This window comes from Myodes glareolus, chromosome 9, assembly GCF_982192425.1.
Source record: "Myodes glareolus chromosome 9, mMyoGla1.1, whole genome shotgun sequence".
Classification (NCBI taxonomy): Eukaryota; Metazoa; Chordata; class Mammalia; order Rodentia; family Cricetidae; genus Myodes; species Myodes glareolus.
In genome coordinates this window covers 102,747,137-102,769,864 of record NC_142034.1, presented here as the reverse complement: position 1 = coordinate 102,769,864, position 22,728 = coordinate 102,747,137, and the positions used below count along the sequence as shown (strand labels likewise).

The window sequence follows — 22,728 nt, the reverse complement described above, 5'->3', positions numbered from 1 at the left end:
TGCCTGTTCAGTTTGCTGCTGCCTTTATCCACCCCGGCAGAGGCAATCACTGGACTCTCCTGGATTCTTCTCTCCCAATAAATTTCTTGAATGAGGTTTGACTGAGACCTTTTGCTGGGGCAGAGGAGCCTGGGCTGAGCATGACGGGGAGAGTGGAGCAGGAGTCTAACATGTTCACTAGGGAAAGTTTCCAAAGAGTTGTTACACTGGGGGACCTGACTGGGGGAGAGAGGAGCCCTCCCCTGCCAGGACAGAGTTGTTACATTGGGGAAACCTTGCCCAGGAGCAGGACTGTAAGCTGCTACACTTAAGAGAGACTTTGTGGTATTCATTTTCTCCCAGTTGCCAGAATAGTTTTCCATCCAACTTGTAACACTTAGAATAGTGCAGGGGTTAGTCAACTATAGTTATGGTGTCTTGTCAAAACATTTTTTAAAAAACAAAAATTATCTTGTGTAAACTGGTCACTGGTCACATAGACCAGTCATAAATTTCTATACAATGTCTCTGACCTAAAGGTTTTGAGACCAGCCTGATGGCCTAACTGCTATCTTTCTACTTCTGTAAACAATGCTTGCTTGCGGCAGATGTCCACAGTTGTCTATGTCATACAACTGAGGTTTTGCCTTTAAAAGCTCAAATTGGGAGGTCAAGACTCGATATCATTTGACTTATTCAGATCTCTCAGTGGTCTCCTAAAAGGACAAAAAAGGAGAACCTGTGGGGAAGGGTGAGGGCCAAAGGTCAGTTCCCTGCAGTCTAGAAGTGACAATAACCAGGTTTGCTGTGTGGCTCCCACGTCAGAAGCACCCACAGGTGTCAGTCAACCATTGTGTCCAGATTCTCAGTCCAGAGACATTTAGGTCATTAACCCTTAAATACACACACAGTCTGCACCTGTATAACGGAGGCAATGCATAGGCACCAGAAAGCCTTCTAGGAGACAGTAGGCCAAACGCTGCAAATCATGGCGGGCCAGTGCTTCCACTAGCAACCACCTGGGAAAAACTGCAAAAATCACTGAGGCATCGAAGAGCACTAGAGACAGTGGAAAACACTCACAGAGCAGGGAAACTCAGAAATGTGTTAACAGATTTAAGTCCAGTTTCAGAGACAGCCTCATTTTCAATTGTAGCCCTGGCTGGCCCAGAACTGGCTTTGTAGGCCAGGCTAGCCTTGAACTCATTGAGATCGCCTACCTCTGCCTCCTGTGTGCTGGGAATAAAAATGTGACAACAGCCACTTATTATCATTTGTTAAATGAGACATATATTAAGGATCAGAGAGCAATTATTGTTGAAAAACATCTGATTTCAACACTCGTGTGAAATGACTGACAAAATGAGTCTCGATAAAAAGTTTCTTTCTACAGCTTCTGTCACTTAGTCTTGCTGGCGTCCTCCGAGCATTCAGAAGGCTGAGGAAGGAGGATGATGAGTTTGAAGAGTCTGGACAGGTCTCAAAACTCAACTTCCCAAACAAGAGCTAGAGATGTAGTTCAATGATAGAATATTTCTGTTATGCAAAAAATCCTGGTTTGACCCCCAGAACCACCGAACAAAGTTGTAACACACAAGCAAATATTTTCCTTCCAAACAAAAAGTTTCACATATTTATTACTGAACTATTGAATGAACCTTACCAGAGCACAAAAACAAAGAAAAAAACTCACATCTCCAATAAACACACTCAGATATCCAGACAATGGTAAGGTTTTAAACTTGATGCAGTAAGTTAACAGTGACTTTCAAACAGCATCAATACGCATGGTTCCTTATAGACCCAGTTTGGTTCGTCTCCAGTGTCTCCTCTTGGAGTTGTACATGATTTTATTGCCAGTTCTCATCTGAATCCATTGTGGAATGGGACGATTTTGCTTTTGTTTCTTAGCCAGGACTCGCTTGATCCTGAATGTCTTGTGAGAAGCCATGGTGAAGAAAAAAGTCAGACAGGCACACACTGTGTGAGAGAGAAAGGCAAAAACTTGTAGTCAGTAACAAAAATGGATGATGGTACCTGGGCATGGTGGCACATGCCTTTAATCCCAGCACTCGGGAGGCAGAGGCAGGATCTCTGAGTTTGAGGCCAGCCTGGTCTACAAGGCAGGTTCCAGGACAACCAGGGTTATTACACAGAGAAACCCTGTTTTGAAACAAAACAAAAAATGATGAAAGTGGCATTCAAGAAGAAAAGCATGTGAAACAATCACAACAGTTGATCTAGAAACTGGTTAAGAACCAAAAAATTCCACCATGAATTCAACCAATAATTGAACATACAGTTCTCAAAGTCAACCTGAACTAATGTGACCCTGTCTAAAAAAACAAAACCAAAAAAAAAACCCCACCAGAAAAACAAAAACAGAGAGTGTGGTGAAGGGAAAGCAGCTGCTCAATTAGTTGATTCATTCCATCAGAGAATTTAATAATTGGGAAAAGGTTTCACTAAGTAATTTCCTTCCTGGATCAAACAGTTGGCAGAAACATATTGTGTTAAGACTGACCTAAGTAACAATCTCATGCCTCATGGGTTAAAGATTTGTAACCAACCACATTTTTATGACATTTTAAATTCTTCCTCAAACAGCAGTGTCTTGCATATGTGGGTATAAATGTTTGCTGGAAATTTAAATTCTTTTGCTAAAATTATTAACTATCTTTCTTTTCTTAATTTCTTACACCAAAAATAGTTTTAAAAATATTTAGCTAGATCAAAAACAAACAAAAAACAAAATAAAAAAACAAACCCTAATTTTGATAATGCAATCATTTAATTTTATTTGAATACTTCCAGTCTGCTACAAAATGCAAAGATGAGCCAGACATGGTAGTGCATACTGTCAATCCCAGTATTGAGGAGGTAGTCATGGCAACAGTTCAATTTCTACCGAGTTCAAGTCCAGCCTGGTCTACACAGCAAGCTCTCAGTCATCTAGTCAGTGAGGGCTACAAAGTTAGACCCTGTCTTGGAAAAGAGAACGTGAGAAAGAGAACCTTTCTTTTGTTATCAAAAGAAAAAAAGTATTTTAATAATGTAAAGGACAGTTTAAAAATAAAGACAGAGAGCTGGAGATGAGAGTATGTTCTTCCCGAGGACCCCAGTTCAGTTCCTAGCACGTGTGTCAGTTCACAGCAGCTGACACACATCTATAACATCAGTTTCAAGGGATCGATGTCCTCTTCTAACCTATGTGGGGACCAGGCACACACAGTTCACATACATACATACAAGCACTCATATACACAAAAATAAACCTAAAAATAAAAGTTAAAGGAGACAGAACAGCTGAAATTCTCCATCACAAAGGTCTGTTCACAAATAACTTTTGCCATACATTGAACTCATGATCTATTTTATCTTTGAAAACTTGAATGCATTTCCCAGCTTTTACCACTGGGGGGGAAATGACTTATATACTGACCATAGACCCCCCTAATGTGCCCTCTGAAGTGGTTAGACTAAGAATGTTCCCCTCCCCCCACAGGCTCATCTAACTGAATGCTTAGTCACCAGGGAGTGGCACTATTTTGAAAAAGATTAGGAAGTGTGTGACCTTGTTGGAGGAAGTGTATCGCTGGGGGTGGTCTGAGCTTTCCAAAGCCTAGTCTTTCCCCTCCCCCTCTTTTACCCCCATCTCCCACCCAACCACCTGTGGATCAGGTTATAGTGCTCAACTGCTTCTCCAGCACCTGCCTGCAAGCTGCCACGCTCCCTGCCATGATGGTAATGCATTAAGCCTCTAAACTGTGAGCAAACCACCAATTAAATGCTTTCTTTTGTAACAGCTGCCTCTGTCACAGTGTTTCCTGAGAGCAACAGAATAGTGACTGAGACACCATCTAAATATTATTTCCTATGCTGATTTGGTGTCTAAGGTCTGTAATCCCAGCACATGGAAGGTAGAGTCAGGAAGATCGAGAGCTCCAGGTCAGGCTCAACTACATGAGACTTGAGTGGGGGGAAAAAACCAAAAGGGTTAAGTAGAATTAAGAGCTTGGTATACAGGGCCTATATGTAATCACAGCCCTTGGGAGGTAGAAGTATATAAGAGACTCTTACTATACAGCACTGGCTAGCCTGGAACTTGCTAAGTATGCAGACCAGGCTGGCACTGAACTCAGAAAGATCTGCCCGCTCTCTGCCTTCTGACTGATAGGCGGGATTAAAAGCACATGCCACTATGCCTGGCTCAAGGGTATATTTTGAAACAAACATAAATTTAGTCATTGTATCACTCTTATTGTTTAGGATTGCTTGTGAGAGGGTCTCATAAAGCTGGTATGACCTCAAATTCTCTAAGCAGGTAAAGGTAGCCTCTAACTCGGGATCTTCTTGCCTCCCCATGGAAGGCAGTTTATATGCTGTCTGTTATTCCAGTTCATGTAAAACAGTGACTTTCAGCTTGTTCCTTGCCTTGAGATTCCATCTGAGTGCAGTCTTAGAGGCATCTCCTTTGGACACAAAGATACCACCTACCAAGAAGCTCAAACTGATAAAACTATTCAAAGGGAAACAAAGCACATTGGAACCATATAAGCACGAGGGCATAATAAAACCTTCTCAAAACCAAAACAAACCCCAAACATACTGGACACATGAGATCAACAAAAGCTTTCTATTGGACCCCATTAAGACTCAACACTGCCATGGTGCCAGTACCAGTGACATGTCATCGGACCACCAAGCACGTAGGACTGACAGGAATTCCATCTTGTCCTCCATCTCACCTTAAAGGTGCTATGCCTCTGTTGGTTAGCTCAGCTCACCCTGAAGCTCAGCTCTGTAAGCCTCTAGCAGCTCTTCAAATGTCTTCCTTAACATTTTATCTGACCAATGGGAATGACCGTATCAGCCACTTGACCGATCTTACTATGTATCAAAACTATGAAGAGTTGTCATCTCTGACTTGTATCTTGTTTCTTCTACTGTGGGATCAGTAAGAGTGTCCATCTTCCTGTATCACATCTTTCAAAGATGAGGCTGCCAACTAGTTAGGTATTAACAAACTTTGGAGAACACTGGAGTCAGGGGCCCCAGGAGCCACAAAATAAACCTCGTGTAAAGCAAAGGCTTGAAACTGCAGTACTCTTAATGAATGGCCCCAGGGACAGAACCCGAGTCACACCTCTGGCCCTATGGGAAGATATGATATCCTTAACTGTTCAGAAACTTGTAACTGAAAGACCCCCGATATTGGAAGACTCTTACTCAAGCCTCGGGATAACGCAACCCCCCCCAGTAACTCACGAGAGACCGTCCTTGCTGCAATCACACAAGGTTTAATGACAAGACGACAAGACAGGAACCAGTGCACTGGGGCTGAGACTCATTAACCCATGCAGGGGAAGAGTTCGACCCTGAGTGACCAAGAGTAGTAGTTTTTAATATTTTTGATTTTTTTGATTTTTGAGACAGGGTTTCTCTGTAGTTTTTGGTGCCTGTCCTGGAACTAGCTCTTGTAGACCAGGCTGGCCTCGAACTCACAGAGATCCGCCTGCCTCTGCCTCCCAAGTGCTGGGATTAAAGGCGTGCGCCACCACCGCCCGGCCTAAGAGTAGTAGTTTTTATAGGAAGAAACCAAGAAGCCCAGTAATCCGAAAGGGGGGCAGAGAGGGTGTCACAGAAAATTCCGAAAATTCCAGTGATGATTACAAGGGGGCAACTCCCTGCCTCTCAAGATCATTCTCAAGGTCATAATCAGCTAATTCCTATTCTAAAAATACCAATGATAATCACTAGGGGGTGATAATTACTGGGGGAATCTGCCTGTTTCTCAAGATTACTCTCAAGATTACAATCTACCTTTATCTTCAGCTAGTTCCTGAAACCCTGAAATTGGCTAATCCTAGATTTCTGATTCTTCTCTTCCTGCTAGATTTTTGGCTCTATTTTCCTGCTAGGGGGATCTGGTTTTATTCAGGTCTTTCAGTAACTAGATTTCCAAACACTATAACTATCAAAGAAGAGACTTTCTAATAAAGAACAAGGGGCTATCAACTGTTTCCATCTGTAAAACCAATCCAAAAGAGGCTGCAGAGCTGTGGATGTAGCTGAGGTGGATAGAATATGGCACACAGGCTGCCCAAGGTCCAAGCCCAGATTTGTGTAAACCAGCCGTGGTAGGATTCGTTAATTCTAGCGTTGCAGAAGTGGAGGCAAATGATCTTTCTCCTCTACACAGTGAACGTAGAGGGGGATCAAGAGCAGGAATTGGTACGGTCTAAAAGGGAAATAAGGGAGGCCAGAAAGGGAAGGGACTACAAGCTGAACTTAGGAAATAAAAGTACAACCATGTTAATCAAACCTACTTATTTTGCAGATTGAGTTACAATAACTAAAAGGAACTTGTAGGGTTCTTAAAACAATTAATTAAAAAATACTGTTTCCTCTTACCTCTGCTGAGTGTACACAACAAGCTGAGCGCCCGACTCTGCTGGGTTTCCTAGAAAAAGAAGGAGGTATGATAAAAGAGTTTTCCTAGGAGTAGGGAGGCACAGGATACACATGGGTCACACATGGGCGGCAGTGGCGCAGGTGTGGCCCAGGCCGAGACCTGCAACACCACACAACCAAGGAGTCCAACCCATCCACCTGCGAGCGCTAGCCAAAGGGAGCCCCGGACCACACAATGGGAGCCCTGGACCACACAATGGGTGCCCCGGACCACACAATGGGAGCCCCGGACCGCACAACGGGAGCCCCTGACCTCACAACTGGAGCCCTGGACCGCACACCAGAAGCGGTGCCTAAAAGCCTCTGGCAGTTAGGATAATGGCGGCCACCGGAAATCCGTCAGGTCTCGTGGCTAAAAAGGGGCGTTGACTGTTGTAAGTACGCAGGCGCACAGTGCGCGAAGCCTGCAGCATCGGCTTCAGGCCGAGGAGAACCGTGGGCTGGGACTGGCTGAGTCTTGGTGTCAATCGGGTGGATGCTCAGCAGAATGCCATTGCCTGCTAGTCTGTCCAGGATGGCAGTTGGACTCTTAATGCCGCAGGAGCTCGGAATCCGGAAACTACACATACCGTTGTGCAGGAGGGAAGTGTTACAGGAATACCACTCTCCACCCCTAAGGCTCAAAATTGTTACTAGTTGTGGATCATCGACAGATAAACGGGTTGCAGACATGAAAAGAGTTAGGAAATAGCATGTCATATGCCGTGGTGACTCTTGTTCATAATCCTAACACTTGAGAGGTAGGGGATACATTAAAAGAAGTTCAAGCTCATTCATGGCCACATAGCAAGTTCCAGACCAGCTTGGGACATGTGAGAGACCTTGTTTCAAAAAAGTAAAATCGCTGGGCAGTGGTGGTGCACGCCTTTAATTCCAACACTCAGGAGGCAGAGACAGGTGAATCCAGCCTAGGCTACAGAGTGAGCTCAAGGGCAGGCTCCAAAGCTATAGAGAAACCCTGTCTCAAACAAACAAAAAGTAAAATCACACATCAAAGACATTAGTTACTTATGCCTAGCAACTCATAAGAGTGAAGGCTGTTGAAGAATCTGGCCAAGGCTTCTGACCTCAAGCTCATATTTATACAGTACCCACATAAAAGGTTTTGTTGATGTTGGAGTTGTGTTCTTATTTTTTTCCACATTGTCATAGCTCATAAAAGTTAAAGAGTTGTGGTCATGGTGTCTCTTCACAGCTATAAAACCCTAAGTAAGACACCATCCCAGTGGTCAACTATCTTGGGCAAGGGCAACTAATTCTTGATTAACCCAGCCTGTACTAATCCCCAGGCTGTTGTGACCTGTACTCCTCTACTGCTACTTACCCCCTTAAACTGACAAGGCTTCTCCCACTGCCTGCTCTTCTCTGCCACCTGAGAGACAGCCCAGCAGTCGTTTTACTGTGCCTTCAATTTGAAATGGAAAGGCTGATCTGTCTTTAACTGAGCTGTTGGTTATTGCCAAGCTATGAATGCCACTATTGCACATTTAGAGAAGTCTTGCCATGTTGGGCATTGTTGTGCTTCATAGGCATCACAGCTAGGTAGGTGTAGAAATTTCTTCCCCCTCTTGGCAGCTTACATAGCACTAGTACTATGAAAGGTGATCCTTAGGGAGGAGGTTTTCAGGTCAGATACAGTCACCTGAATCCGGTGTCTGAAGTGTATGGTTGTAATGGTCTGCTCTGTCCCTTTAAGAGACAAACCACGCCCACTCCCAGCCTCCCCAGGCAAGCTGATCTTCAGCTTCCAGCTTGAGTCCCCTCTCTTTTCCATCTCTCCCCCAAGAGGCAGCTTCTGCCTCTCTCCACTCTCCCTACTTCTCCCCTTCCCTCTTGTTTCTCTCTCTGCTCTTCCCCCTTCTTTCCTTACTCACCCTCCCCTTCCCTTCTATAACCCACTAAATAAATACCCAACCTCACTCTGCATGGTGTGCCTATCAGGCTGTCTCTTACTCGCCAGGGCTGTGGCTCCTTGTGAGACTGGCTGCCCACTGCAGCCACTCGGGGAATGGCGCCACTTTATTTTTACCACAACACTTTAACCAGAAATGAGGTGATCAATCAAATCAAATCTTATGGTGACAGAGAGGAAATTCCATTCTTTACCCCAGTTCTTTCTCTATGCAAACCTAAAGCTCAAGAAAGTCACACTTAAAATCATAGCACTTGGGAGGCAGAGACAGGAGGACCAGGGAAGTTCAAAACCAATCTGGTCTACATAATGATTTTTAGGGTAGCCAGGGCAATATAGCCAGATTCTGTCTCAAAAATCAACCCCCTCCATAAAAGGTTTATGTACTGACACAGTAGGTCAGATCAAATGGGAAAAGCATAACAACAGGTTTATTTGATCAAACAGCTCCAAGGCAGGATCTCCAGTCTTAGAGATCGGTGCCTGAGAAACTGCTCCCACAGAGGAAAGCAGGGAGACTTTATAGGTTATTGGCAAAGGGTGATCACATGTCTTCCACAAACTGGGTTTGTGCTCAAGTATGGTCAAAAGCTGAACACTTTAGGTGGGGACTTGGGCAACTGGCAACTTTAGAGTTGCCAAAATGTGGAACTCTTTTCCTTTGTTCGGTGTCTTTCCTTTGTTCGGTGCCTTTCCTTTGTTCGGTGCCTTTCCTTTGTTCGGTGATTCTCTGAGTGGGCAGGGTTTGGAGAGAGACCAGAATGGGGTTTTCTGGATCCTGTAGGGGTGATCTGGGGGTTCCACAGACAGACACACAAGGACTTCTCTGAGGGCCAAATCTCAATTCTGCATTTTATTATTCTTTCTGGTCCTTTGTCCTATTCTATAATTTTTCTGTTCTGTTCTTCTATCCTGATGTTTTCTTCCTTCTTGTCTTTATTTTTTCCTTTGCAGCTTATATACCACAGCAAAATCTCTCAAGCAAATATAAAAATTGCAATGTTGTTACATTCTATTTTTCAGCTGAATGATTCCAATGAAAACAAGTAAAAACCTGCATATTTTTCATATCCTTTACATGATTAACACTTCACATATTACAGTCAAAAACCAAACTATCTCTAAGAACACCCATACATTCAAGACCAAACAATTTGTTATAGATTAACAAAGACTAAGCAAGCAAGATATTTTTCTCAATATACCAGGTTTTTTTACTGGCAGGCTGCAATTTGCTGTTATAAAGGAAAGATCAATCCTTTCATTATCTCAAAAGGTAATCTTAAAAAAATCACAAATCTAAACTTTTACATATGAAAACCAGTATTTCTACTCTAAGTCCTCAGGGTGCATACCCACTCTAATGGATTAAGTAAAATGCTGCAAATCCCCAAGTGGCTGCAGCGGGAAGCGGGTCCCAAGACACCGCCTCAGGTAGGCAGCAGGTCTCTGAAGTAGAGGCAGGCAGTGGGCAGTGGGTCCCGAGAGCAGCCAGTCCCAGGCAGGGACAGCACAGTTCCTCAAGTGGCCGCAGCAGGCCATGAGCCCCAGGCAGGGAGTCCCAGGCAGGGAGCCGTATGGTCGGTGAGAGACCTCTATGAGGCAGCCAGTCCCAAAAGGAACAACAGACAGATGGGCATGCCATGAGCCCACACAGCAGGTCTCTGAAGGTGGCTGGCTTGGGGCAGGGAGCCACGTGGTGGGCAAGAGACAGATGGATAGGCACACCATGCAGAGTGAGGTTGGATATTTATTTAGTAGGTTATGGAAGGGAAGGGAAGAAGGGGAGAAGAAGAAGAAGAAGAAGAAGAAGAAGAAGAAGAGGAGGAGGAGGAGGAGGAGGAGGAGGAGGAGGAGGAGGAGGAGGAGGAGGAGGAGGAGGAAGAGGAGGAGGAGGAGGAGAGAGCCAGTAGGGAAGAAGTGGGGAGGAGAAGGGAGAGACAGAAATGTCTTCAAGAGAGATGGAAAAGAAGAGACTCAGGCAGGAAGCTGAAGATCAGCTTGTGGTGGACTGGGGAAGGAGTGGGCATGGCTTGTCTCTTAAAGGGACAGAGCAGATCATTACACCCACGCATTAGTAGTTTTTTTTTATTTATTAAATCGTATCAGGAAGCTGAGGACAGAAATGGGAACAAGGAATCAATCACCACCTTTGATCACCTACCTATCCTAGCAAGAAAGGCACATCAGTCAGCAAGAGTCAGGCAGCCATTGTTTATGTTCCCTGACCTCAACGAGTTCCTCTCTCAGCTATTAAAAGTGTGCCTTTCTAAACTTTAAATTTGTTATGCCCAGATCACAGGAAACCAACTAGGTCCAGGAGACTGAGTCCTGTATGTAAAAGCAAGGAGTCTTTATTCAAGCTCAAGCTTGGACTCTCCATCTGTCTGACACAGCGGTTGAGAGTACAGAGTGCCAAGCCCAGATGGGGTTGGATTTTTTTCTTATCATAGTAGAGGTTGGGGTAAGGTGATTTCCAGGACTCAGGCCCCTGATTGGCAGACATTTATCTAGGGGTCTTGGCAAAAGGAGAATAGGCAGTCCTGGGCTCAGGGACATATAGTGGTCTTATCTAACCTTATCTAATGGTTGGAATATCAGGTACTTCCCTTTAGATGCTGGCCCTCCCTGGGTGGTGTCAGCTTATGGCTTTTCCTGGAACCTGGTGCTGCCTGCCACAGCAGCTGTGCAGCCTGGCCCCCCACCCACCCAAATTGTTCCGTAAGATTTCTACCTCAAAGTCATTGACAGAAACATCTTAACATAACTTTACTAACAATCTACATTTCGAAATTCTTTCCAATGGTGGTGGTTGAATCACTAATATATTCCAATAGCAGTGCTTGGAAAAAGTCAATCACTATTATGGTAAGTACCAGTAGCATGGCCCAGCGAGGGACTAGAAACCCCGAGAGTTTTCGTACAACTCATAGATTATGAGGGACATGGTGACCATGAAGGCAACAACCAGAGCTATGCTCAATAACAGCATGAAGTCCTTAGGACACATAGTCCTCCAGGTTCTGCCTCTCCAAGGCTCACTCAGGTGTGACTTTCCTGATTGCCCAGTCATGTCCTATGAGTTCCATAGCTCATAGGAACTATGTTGGTCCACTGGCATGGCTCCTGACAGTGTACCATTATGCCCGGCTCATTCATTTTGTTGTTGTTGTTCATTGTTATCTATGCATCTATCTATCTATCTATCTATCTATCTATCTATCTATCTTTCCCTCCATGATCTATCTATCTTCTATCTATCTATCTATCTATCTATCTATTATCTATCTATCTATCTATCTATCTATCTATTATCTATCTATCTATCTATCTATCTATCTATCTATTTTATGAATATGAGTTTTTTCTCTGCATGTGTGCACACCAGAACAGGGCATCAGATACCATGAGGGTATAGTTACAGACAGTTGTGAGCCACCGTGTGGACACAGGAAATTGAACTCAGAACTTCTGGAAAAACAGCCAGTGTTCTTAATTGCTGAACTATCTCTTGAGGAACTTTTTTTTTGTTTTTGTTTTTTGTAAGGCAAAATAAAATGGAAAGTAACACATAATTCAGCTAAGCTATGAGCCAGGAGCCCAAATTACCCTTTTGTATGCATACATTTGATAAGATCTGTTGAGTTTAGCTGTAGGGTATGGCAGCCTGACTAACAGGATGTCCACTCCCACTGGTACTAGTCTGGACATACTAGGAGTAAAGGGCAATAAATTAGTGAATGGACAGATACAGAAGATTATTGCAAATTCATCCAGTCATATAATAGATATAAACAAGCTGACGATTGCAAGGAGAATGGGCTTGAAGACCTATGGAATCCAGGCTCACAGAAAAGGTCTTTCTGAGAAAGTATAAGAGATTCCCTTCCACTGAAAGAGGAGCAGAAGTCAGCCATGCATGATCTGGAGGATGAGCAGGGAGAGGAAAGAGTCATGCAAATAGATAGTTTCCCAGTGATGAGACACTGGTTCAGGAGAGACCTGCCCATAAAGGAGAGGTTGCATAGTCAAGGATCAAGCAGTGTGACAGCCTTGGTAGGGTCTTCTGGTTAGGAGTGTGATGTATATATGCCTTGTCTTATTAAAGATAGTGCTGATACTGGGCTAGGGGAATGACTCAGAGAGTTCAGTACTTGCTGCACAGCAGGAAGACCAGAGTTTGAATCTCCAGGATCCACATCAAAGGTGGGCACTGGGCACACACCTGTAAACCCAGGGCTAGGGAGTTGGACACAGGAAGATCCAGTTGCTCACTGGTCAGCCAGCCAGCCTTGAAGAATAGCTCCAGGTTCAGTGAGAGATCTTTTCTCCAAAACTAAAGTAAAGAGCAATAGAGAAAAATACCTGACCTCAATCTCAACCAGATGTTGACCTCTGGCTGCCATAGATTCATGTACAGGTGAAAACACTCTCTATGTAGGGGTCTCTGCAAACACCACAACCAGCAGAGTAATGATCCATATGAGGTGAGAAGGAAATTTGGTTCAACAGAACTCAGAACCTGGTTTTGGTTCAAATTTCTTGAACCTCTCAGAACCCAGTTTTGGTTCAAACTTCTTAAACCTGACCCTAGGCAGTGTATTTTAAGCACATTTAAGCAGACCACAATTTTTGGGGAAAAAAAGGGTTCCTGATGATAATTGTTGTGGTGCGAATGGGAATTGCTCCCATAGGAATGTCTGTCATTAAGAAGTGATACTACTTGCCAGGGATTAGAAGATGTGACCTTACTGGACTAGGTGTTGAAGAAAGTATGTCACTGGGGTGGGCTGTGAAATAATCCTTTCATACACTGTAAAGATTTGTAATTAGAATTGGTTTAATAAAATGCCAGTAGCTGGGCAGGAAGTATGGGTGGGGTAGCCAAACTAAGGCTGATGGGAAGGAGAAGGGTGGAGTCAAGAGACACCAACCAGCTGCCAAGCAAGCAGGATGTGTAAAAAATGAGGTAACAAGTCATGAGACACATGACAAAGCATAAATAGAAATGTGAGTTAATTTAAATGTAAGTGTTAGCTAGTAATGAGACTGAGCTATTGCTTGAGCATTTGTAATTAATATTGACTGGCCTTTGGGTGATTATTTGGGAACTGGTGGATGGGAGAGAAACATTTGATTACAGGGGTGGGCTTTGAGGCTTTAGAAGCTCAAAGCAGGCCCAGTGTCTTAGTCTCTAACTGCTGCCTGACGATCTGGATATAGAACTCTCAGCTGCCTCTCCAGTACCATGTCTGCCTGCATGCTGCCATGCTTCCCACCATGGTGATAATGGACTAAACCTCTGAATATAAGACAACCCCAATTAAATACTTTTGTTTATAAGACTTGCCACAGTCATAGTGTCTCTTTGCAGCAATAGAACATTGACTAAGACAATAATTAACTCTATCCCATGTGTACAACAAAACTTAAGACATGTTTATACTGAAACTCTTTACAAAGTGCACATGACTTCTTCAACAAAATGGGCTCTGTTGACTGAGAAACAATACTCAAGGTAAGGGTCTAGGGAGAGTGACTGAGATACACATAAGAGTCTGGTTAGGAAGGACTTGTCCCTACAGATAGCATGGAGGTCACCAGAGCTATTGTAAAGTACATCTTTCATAGAGATGGGCTCTATGGACTGAGAATGCTTCTTAGGGAGGAAGGGTCTGGGACAGACATAATTGTCTGGGGATTCTGCTATGACCTAGCCCTACTGGAAGCACAAGTCACCAGACTATTAATTACATTAACTCCCAACCTTCTGTGTAGGAAACAGGTATCTATCACTTGGGTTGAAAAAGACAATGCTGCATGTTTAAATTCCTGGTTTTCCTAGTACTTGTCTGTGAGCACAAGGACTGCATGTTCGCTCCCCCCCCCCCCCCCCCCGTATGTGCATGTTCGGTGTCTCCTTTTTAATGACAGAGTCTCATTAATCCCATGGAAGTCTAGAATTTATCATTTAGCCAAGGATGACCTTGAAATTCTGGTCCTCCTGCCTCCACACCCTGAATGCTAGGATTATGTGTGTGCCACTACACCTGGTATCTGTTCCCTTTATTGACTTTGTACATTGTAACCATTTTTCAAAATGACAGGTGCCAATATCTGAAGAATTCAGGGTCCTGGGACAGTCACTTGTCCTTGTGAATGAAGCCTGAGTTGGTTTCCAATTGCAGCGCTTCTGAATCCTGTGTCCTCTCTTTTATATAAAGTGACCAACCACATACTTGGTGGATAATATTCTAAGCTTTATAGTTTGTCTCATTTTCTTTGGAATATGTCAGCATCAGGTCTTATAGCAGAATGTCCATTTGAAAAAAAAAAGGACTTTTGTTGAAGGAAACTGGCTCTTCTTCAGAGTGACAGCTTAAAGAGGGGATGTGGGAGTCTGTGTCCTGATGGCAAAAATACTGAAACCAGGCCTTTCCACCAATCCCTTGCTGAGACTGCGGGTAGCTTTCTGAGCACTGTCTTAACTGTCTTGCCTGGATTCAGACTCACTCTGCACTCTTTCCAGCACAAAATCTTCTCATGCTCGTAAGAAGTGAGGTCATGGGTGGTCGCATCACACACCGACTAGCCTGAGAACGGAAAAGGGCATAATTTTCTGTTCCTGAGTTAAAAGATGCTGAGACCAGGAATGCTTCCAGTATCCTTATGTTAAATAACACAGGGACCAGGAACCAAACACTTGGGTTCTTGTTCCAGGAAATGTTTGTTCCTAGAAGGTGTAACTGAGAGCCAGTTCAGGCAGGTAACAACTAAGAGTTCCTTCCAGAGCCAGGTGTAGGGATTGGGGCTCAGCAGGTAAAGTACCCTCGGCATAAACATGAGGACCTGAGCTCAGATCCTTGGAAAAGGAGTGGCAGCAGAGGCAGGAGGATCTCAGGGAATCACTGACCAGCTGGTCTAACTTAATCAGGATGAGCTCAAGGTTCAGTGAGAGACCCTGCCTCAGTAAATAAGGAAGAAAAGGACAAAGGGGAGACACCTGACCTCCATCTCTTCCCTACACACACACACACACACACACACACACACACACACACACACACACACACACGTACACATGTGTGAAAGAGCCTGACTTGGTGGTGTAAGCCTGTAACCATAGGTTAAAGGAAGCTGATGAAGGAGGCTTTATGAATGCAATGTGGGCCTTATCCAAAGAAGGTTTTGTTTTTCTCTAAGAATTTTAAAGCAGTTCACTTGCCCAAAGCTACTATGTCATAAACTGCCCAAACTATAAATACTCACTGCTATTGAAGACAGTCAGAGTGTGCCTCTCCCAAATACCTTAGGTTATTTCAAGCAGAAAGCAATTGAGAATAATTCCTTGCAGAGTGAGTTCTCTTCCCTCAACTTCTTTGTCTGAAAGCAAACTATAAATTTCCCTTTGAGAAAGGTGTCCTTCCCCCAACCCCACTCCAAGAATAGACTGTTTTCATGGAAGACGAGAACCAAGATCCAAGATAAATTTGCACAAGTGGGTCTTACCCAACCTTTTACTAGTTCACTGTTTGTTTTTAGTCTCATCCTGCAGTGTCTTGTCTCTTGAATCATACACTTATGATTCTGTAGAAAATCCAGGTCTCTCAGCCTCACTACTGATTCTTAGAGTTTTCACCTCCTTCTTGGAATGAGCATGTACATATCAGTAAAAATTATGTACCTTGTTTTCTTGTTTGGGATTTTCTTTGCTTCCTTTATGTTACTGAAGATCAAAGCCAGGGTGTCTTTTTTCCTCCTGTTTATTCTTTTGTGAGTTTAGTCTACAGGCTCCATTTACTAACTGTAATAGGATAAAGAAAATATGTTTTTCCTTGTTAGTTTCTCCCCATCTTGAGATATTATCAAGACTAGATTTGGTACACTCCTCTACTGGGCTGTATCTAATAAATTCAGCTCTGCCTGGTCAGCAGATTTTCCTGGAGATCATTAGGAAGTTGACAACTCAGTCTATGTATGTGAATGTACGGTGAACACAAGACTCCACATACGCCTTCACTCCCATCCGCACCCCAACAAGCTAGAGTCATCTGTGCTGCTGTACACATGCAATCCTAGTACTCCTGGGAGGCTGAGGCAGAAGATTCTGAGTTGGAGATCAGTCTAAGATACATCATGAGGCTTGCATAAACCTTGTCTTTTATATAGAGAGAGACATAGACAAACACACAGAGAGAAAGAGACAGAGAGAGTGTAATGATTGTTCTGTCTCTTTAAGAGACAAGCCCTGCCCACTCCCTCCCCCATCTGTTGAAGCAGGCTGATCTTCAGCTTCTGACCTGAGTTTGCTCTCCTTTTTCCTCTTTCCTCTCAGAGAGGCAGCTTCTGCCTCTCTCCCCACTTCTTCCCTCTCTCCCCACTTCTCCCCTTCCCCTGCTTCTTTCTTTCTCTTCTCTCCCCCTCTCTTTCTCTCTCTCTGCTCTTCTCCCCTTCTCCCTTCCCCCTCCATAACCCCCTGAATAAATATCCAACCTCACTCTGCATGTCATGCCTATCCATGTCTCTGTATCTTGCCAGCCTGCCATGTGTCTCCCTGCCTGGGACCAGCCACTGCTCAGGGACAGGCAGCCAATCTCTGCCTGAAATTGGCTGCTCTCAGGGCCTGCTACCACTACTTTGGGACCTATAGCATTTCTGCTGTCTACTGCTGCCAGGGATCCTGTAGCATTTTTAATTTTTTTCCATTACATTTGGTGCTGTGACTCGGATAGGCTCGCCTGCCCCAAACCTCTCTCCAGGGTTGGGATCCTGAACCAGGTATTTATTTTCCACAACCACATGTTCCATATGCCTGAGCGAGATTTCTACAATGTGATTTATACTCATACGACCGGCTTTGATTGGTGAGTCTCCCCCCCATTCTGCTAAGGTTGCTTCCCTCAGCTTAAATTGTGTTTGGAATGGCCCAGGGCCAATCCACTTGTAACTGAGGGTCCAGGGTCCCTCAGATCCTTCTTTCTCTCTCTTTTTTCCCATTTCTTTTATTTTCTTTTATCCCTTTGCCGTAAAAGGCTGCTCGGAGTGGCCTCTGGCCTCTCTGGCTTCTGAGTCACCCCAAATGGATCCAACTAGGCCATAGCACCCCACCCAGGATCAGGGGATGCCAAGCCCACAGGTCCTGCGGTGTTTGCTCCCATCTGCATCCTGTCTATAGGGGGAGACATCCTTGTTATAGGCCTAGTGGTATTACCATTTCACCGGTTTTCACAATGTCAGCTGCAGGTAGCAAGTCATCCATGTCCGTCCCCTCTGAGAGGGAAGCCTTCCAGAGGTCCCCACACCCCAGACCTTAGTGCCCTGCTTCTTCAGCTCTCACCCGCCAGCTCCACTTTCATGGAAGTTTTCTTTTTTTTTTTTTTTATCACTGCAGTTTATTTCTCATGGAAGTTTTCTAACTACTGTCAGCACACAGGCAAATGGAAGGAGTTTTCTCAAACTGTCCTTGCCACTACTGCCAACAAGATTAGTCGGATCCACCAGGCAGCTTTTTTCAATTCCAGCCTTTTGCTCCCTGCTGTGGTTTGTGGCATGGTGGCTCAGCCACAGGGCAGATCACTCCTCTAGGTCTCTCTTATTAAGCTTAAAATCCCTGCAGCTCAAAAATTTTGACTTTTCCATACAGCATGTGACTGCTGCCAGTTTGACTGAGGTCATGTGACCTTACCACTATCTTAGCTGAAGTCAAGTGACTTCACCACCATCTTAACTGAGTGGCTCTTCCATACAACATGTGGCTGCTGCCATTTTGACTGAGGTCAAGTGACTTCACTGCCATCTTAATTGAGTGGCTTTTCCATACAACATGTGGCTGCTGCCATTTTGACTGGAGTCAGATGACTTCACCGCCATCTTAATTGAATGGCTTTTTTCATGCAGCATGTGACTGCTGCCATTTTGACTGAGGTCATGTGACCTTACCACCATCTTAACTGAGGTCAAGTGACCTTACTACTGTCTTAACTGAGTGGCTTTTCCATACAACATGTGACTGCTACCATTTTGACTGGGGTCAGGTGACTTCACTGCCATCTTGACTGAGAGCCAGGTCAGGTGACCAAGTTCTGCCATCTTTACTGAAGTATGCCCTGCCTAGTCCCCCGGTTTAATTATGTTTTTTTTCACTAAATTCCTCTTGTTGACTCTGTTGCATGTGTTTTGCACAGTGGCATGCCTTTGGTAGGGCCCACCAAGAGCATCCACTTTGCCCAATTCCTGTTTACTCTCTCAGTGTGTGTGATCATACATGTAACTTAAATGCACGTATGCTTAATGTTATAATTGTTCATTGCATATCATTTCAGACTACAAAAATACTTTATATTTAATCCAACTTAATATATTTAAAATATATTAAGCTGTTCTCAACTATTGTCAGTTTTGCTGTTAACCTTCTATTGCAAGCAGTTTTTTCTTCTTTCTGTCTTTTTATAAGTATAAATCTTACCTGTTAAGGCCAGTACAGTCAAGCTAAGACCCAGCTCTCCAGGCAGATTCTATACTATAGTTACACCTGATACACAGCACTCAACTGCTCAGAGATCTGGGAAATATGGCATTTAAATATTTAATTATTAAAAAATTTCATAACAAAAAGAGACATGTTGGCTCCTAGCAGCAGCACTCTACTTCCTCCAAAGAAGACAGAAGACAAATGGGCACAAAATAACGTCCACCCACAATTCACTTCAACTGCCTTTCATCTAAACAAAAGATCTCCAGACGTGGACAAAATTGCTGGAATTGACAGCCTAGCTGCTCAGGTCAAAGTAGGCTTATCTTCCTATAGATTTCTTAGCCCACAGGATCTTTTGGAGCCTGGTAGGCCCTGCCCTAAACAGCAAAAGGCAAATATGACCTTTAGCTACCCTGGAGGACCCTGAGGAAGGGCTCTAGATGCCAACCAAGTAAGTTCTCTGCCGTTTTTTAATCAGTTTTTCAAGTAAAATTTTATCCTTTTCAAAGATCTCTGATGCAGTTTGACAGCTGAGAGGTTTTGTCAGTTTAAAAGGACAACCTCACCAAACAAATTTCAGTAAGATAGAAATACAAGACCTGCAAGTTATAAAGGTGTGAGGACAAATTTTCAAGTTATCAAATTTCTCTCGCATGCTGCCTTCCATAGTCTTAAAAATACTTTTTATTGTACAAAAATATGTCACAGTCATTATACAATGTATGTGTCTAAAACTTCTGTTTTCACAAACCCAAAGAATTCTTGTGAGTTCCACGAGCTGAATTGAAGGATCCACCTTAAACAGGTCAGATATACCCCCCTCCTTAATTCCCTGGTCCTAAAAATTTTTTCCTAAACTTAACTTTGTCCTCTGTTCTGCCAATACCTTAAACAGGTGCAAGAGACACCAGACATTTTCATACCACAAACACCAGACAGGAGCAAAGAGACCAGCTATGCCAGGATGTGGCCAGCGCCCAGCCTTCTCAGGTTTCCTCCAAAGACAATACCCACAAATAAGCAGAAAGCAGTCTTGAGAATCTGCCACCCCAATTCCTTTAACCTGTGGTGCTTAACCTCCCGCCTTTTTATTATAAAAAAGAGATGGGATTGTAATGGTCTGTCCTGTACCTTTAAGAGACAAGCCCTGCCCACTCCCTCCCCCATCCACTGAGGCAGCTCTCAGGACCCCCTGCCCTCTGCCTGCCCCCACTAACTCGGGGACCTGTGGTTTGGTCTCATGACTTGCTGTCCACTGCAACTACTCGGGCACCTGCAGTATTTTACTTTTACCATTACAGCCCTGAGCTTTATTTATTTATTAATTGTGTGTGTGTGTGTGTGTGTGTGTGTGTGTGTGTGTGTATGTGTGTGTGTGATGAACAAGAATCACATCCTGGTTGACACATTTCAGTTAGCAAGAAGCAAAACTACAGAAGTCAAAAAGCAAGGTTAGTTAGTATGTTTAGGGACTTTTCTGGATCCAGAAACAATGGATGAGGCCTTTGTTCCCCTTTTGGCAGGTGTTGGGGCCTACATACTAGGTTTTAAGGTCAGAGTGGTGCCACAAACAGGTCGTAGTTCTGCCAAGGTATGGAAGCCTGCCATCACAACTTCTTATACTCTATTAGCCAATTAAAAGAGCAAACTTAAAAATGAAAAGCAGAAAAAGGAGATTATTCAGTATGCCCACATTGGGAAGAGGGACAAAGAGATCCAGTGACAGCCCAAGTTCATCTTGAGGATCTTTAAATGACATTAAAGTTAAAATAGAGGACAAAGGATATGCATACCTAAGCCCAAGTAGTCAGGGTGTGACTGACCCACCTTGTCTGGGCTTCAGGCTCATCTTAGAAGCTGACCTGACAAGCTAGAACTAGCTTGCGTACAATACCTTAAATTCCTCCTGGGCTGGGCCTTCGTGGGCCTTTTCATTCTCCCGGGATGAAATTCCTGGAGAAGCCATTTCTTTGGTGGATGAAATTCCTGGAGAAGCCCCCATTTCTTTGGTGGTCTATTATTTTGACAAATTAGGAGTTGGACAGACTTCCTGGTAGAAAGACAGATTGGGAGAGAGTGTTGGGGGCTGTGGACCCAGACCCTGAATTTCCTGTAAACAACCTGTTATGCTTGCAGCTGCTCTGAGCAAAACAACTTGTTTTTCCTGTGTTTGTAGCTACTCTCAGCATGAGACCCTCAGGAGTTCCTGGTGGCAGGGGAATGGTTTCTCGTGGGTTTGCCTGGGGTGTGGCTATCAGTTAAGGATCCATACATAAATGGCTCTGGTACACAATCAAGGGGGCATTCTTATTTCAAGGATGACCTGTGTCTCTGTCTGTGTGTCTTTGTGTGTTTAAATCCCCAGTCCCTTGCCCAGCTTGGGAATGGTCCTGTAGTGCAGGCTTGGCACTACGAGTGTAGTACCGAAAGACCTGGATAAATCCAGATCCCCTGTAGCAGGAAAAAATAGAGCCAAAAATCTAAGCAGGGAGAGAAGAATCGATTAGTTGGTTCACTGACTCTGTTTCACGAACTAGCTGAAGATAAAGTTAGATTGTAATCTTGAGAATAATCTCGAGAAACAGATTATTTGCCCCCTTGTGATCATCACTGGTATTTTCAGAATCTTCTATGACGCCCTCCCTATCCCTTTCGGATTACTGGGTTGTGGTTTCTTCCCTTAAAAACCCCTTCTCCCAGTTACTCAGGGTCGAACTCCTCCCCTGCGTGGGTTATGAGTCTCGGCCCCAGTGCACTTGCTCCTGTCAATAAACTTCATGTGATTACAGCAAGTATGGTCTCTCGTGAGTTACTGGAGATTGGGGACCCTGAGACTTGAGTGAGAGTCTCCCCACACCGGGGTCTTTCAGTACCATAGTATGGACTGTACAAGAGAGGCCAAGGCTGATTAATAAATAGTAAAAGTGGTGAAATTACAAGATATTTGGTTCCTTCTTCATCTTCCTAGGCTTTGCTGGCTTTTTTCTCCTGCTGATAGATCCCCAATTGATGAACTGGACCAGTGTATCCAGGGTTGCCTCAGGACACACAGCAGCTCTGGATAATCAGTCATCCTGTCTTTTTTGAAACATTTTTCCCCACAAACTGACCAACCCTAAGTTATGAAGTACAATTCTTCAGAATCTTGAACCCCATTTCCTGAGAAGAAACTGGAGTTTTCAGCTTCAGAGTTCCCTTTCAGTGTTGTATCTTTTTCCTCTGTGCGTCTGCTACCTTCATGTGTTTCTTCACCCCCATTGATGCCTTTCTTCAATTCCTGACGGTCTGCTCCTGCTTACTGTGTGCAGGATTTCTCCACTGCTTCCCAGAGTGCTCAAGATTTTTCCTACTGTTTAATTCTTTTACTGGCAGGAAAAAGAAACACAGTCAAGAATAGTAGACGGTAATAGTTTTGATAGATTAATACACACAAGTATCTCTTAAGAATACCTTTATTTCTGTTGGGCCTGGATCAGGATCAGTTCTCTGATTCCGTAGTTCAATGCTATGTCTGGCTACAGGATACACTGTTTTCAACAACATTTCAATGAATAGATAAATACTTAATGTAACAGACCCTTAAAGAAAATACAATAGCTCTTGTTCAAGAGGAAGTTTCATCCAAGCCCCTGGCATCCATATACCCAAAGAATCCAGAATGTTCGGGTGGAAACTCCAGTCCAAACCCCCTCTCCCATTTCTCTCCAAACCTTGCTGCATCTCAGAAAGCCTGCCAAGTGATGACCTCTCCCGTAGAGATGCTCAAAACCACTCCCACAGGATATTTAAACTGCCTTTCAGAAATCAGACATGTGGTTTTCCAGTCCTCTTTTCCAGTCTCCTCTCTGGGGGTGGGAGTGGTGGTGGAAAATCATCCAGGAGCATTGTA

The 22,728-nt window shown here is 44.0% G+C and overlaps 1 protein-coding gene across 3 annotated transcripts; it reads right to left on the bottom strand.

The window, feature by feature from the left end:
* Positions 1-1,583: 1,583 nt before the first annotated feature.
* On the bottom strand, positions 1,584-20,800 carry LOC125399819 (large ribosomal subunit protein eL39-like). Of its 3 annotated transcripts, none has more exons than XM_085694577.1 (3): positions 20,734-20,800; positions 6,394-6,442; positions 1,584-1,959 (listed from the first exon to the last, which is right to left on the bottom strand). In XM_085694577.1, exon 3 carries the CDS (start codon positions 1,928-1,930, stop codon positions 1,775-1,777), a length of 156 nt encoding a protein of 51 aa, XP_085550703.1. In that variant the 5' UTR covers positions 1,931-1,959; positions 6,394-6,442; positions 20,734-20,800; the 3' UTR covers positions 1,584-1,774. The 3 variants fall into 3 exon arrangements, with proteins under 3 accessions (XP_085550703.1, XP_048289388.1, XP_087766947.1); XM_048433431.2 differs by lacking the exon at positions 20,734-20,800 and adding an exon at positions 6,707-6,825; XM_087910821.1 differs by lacking the exon at positions 20,734-20,800 and adding an exon at positions 6,592-6,681.
* Between the last annotated feature and the right edge of the window lie 1,928 nt (positions 20,801-22,728).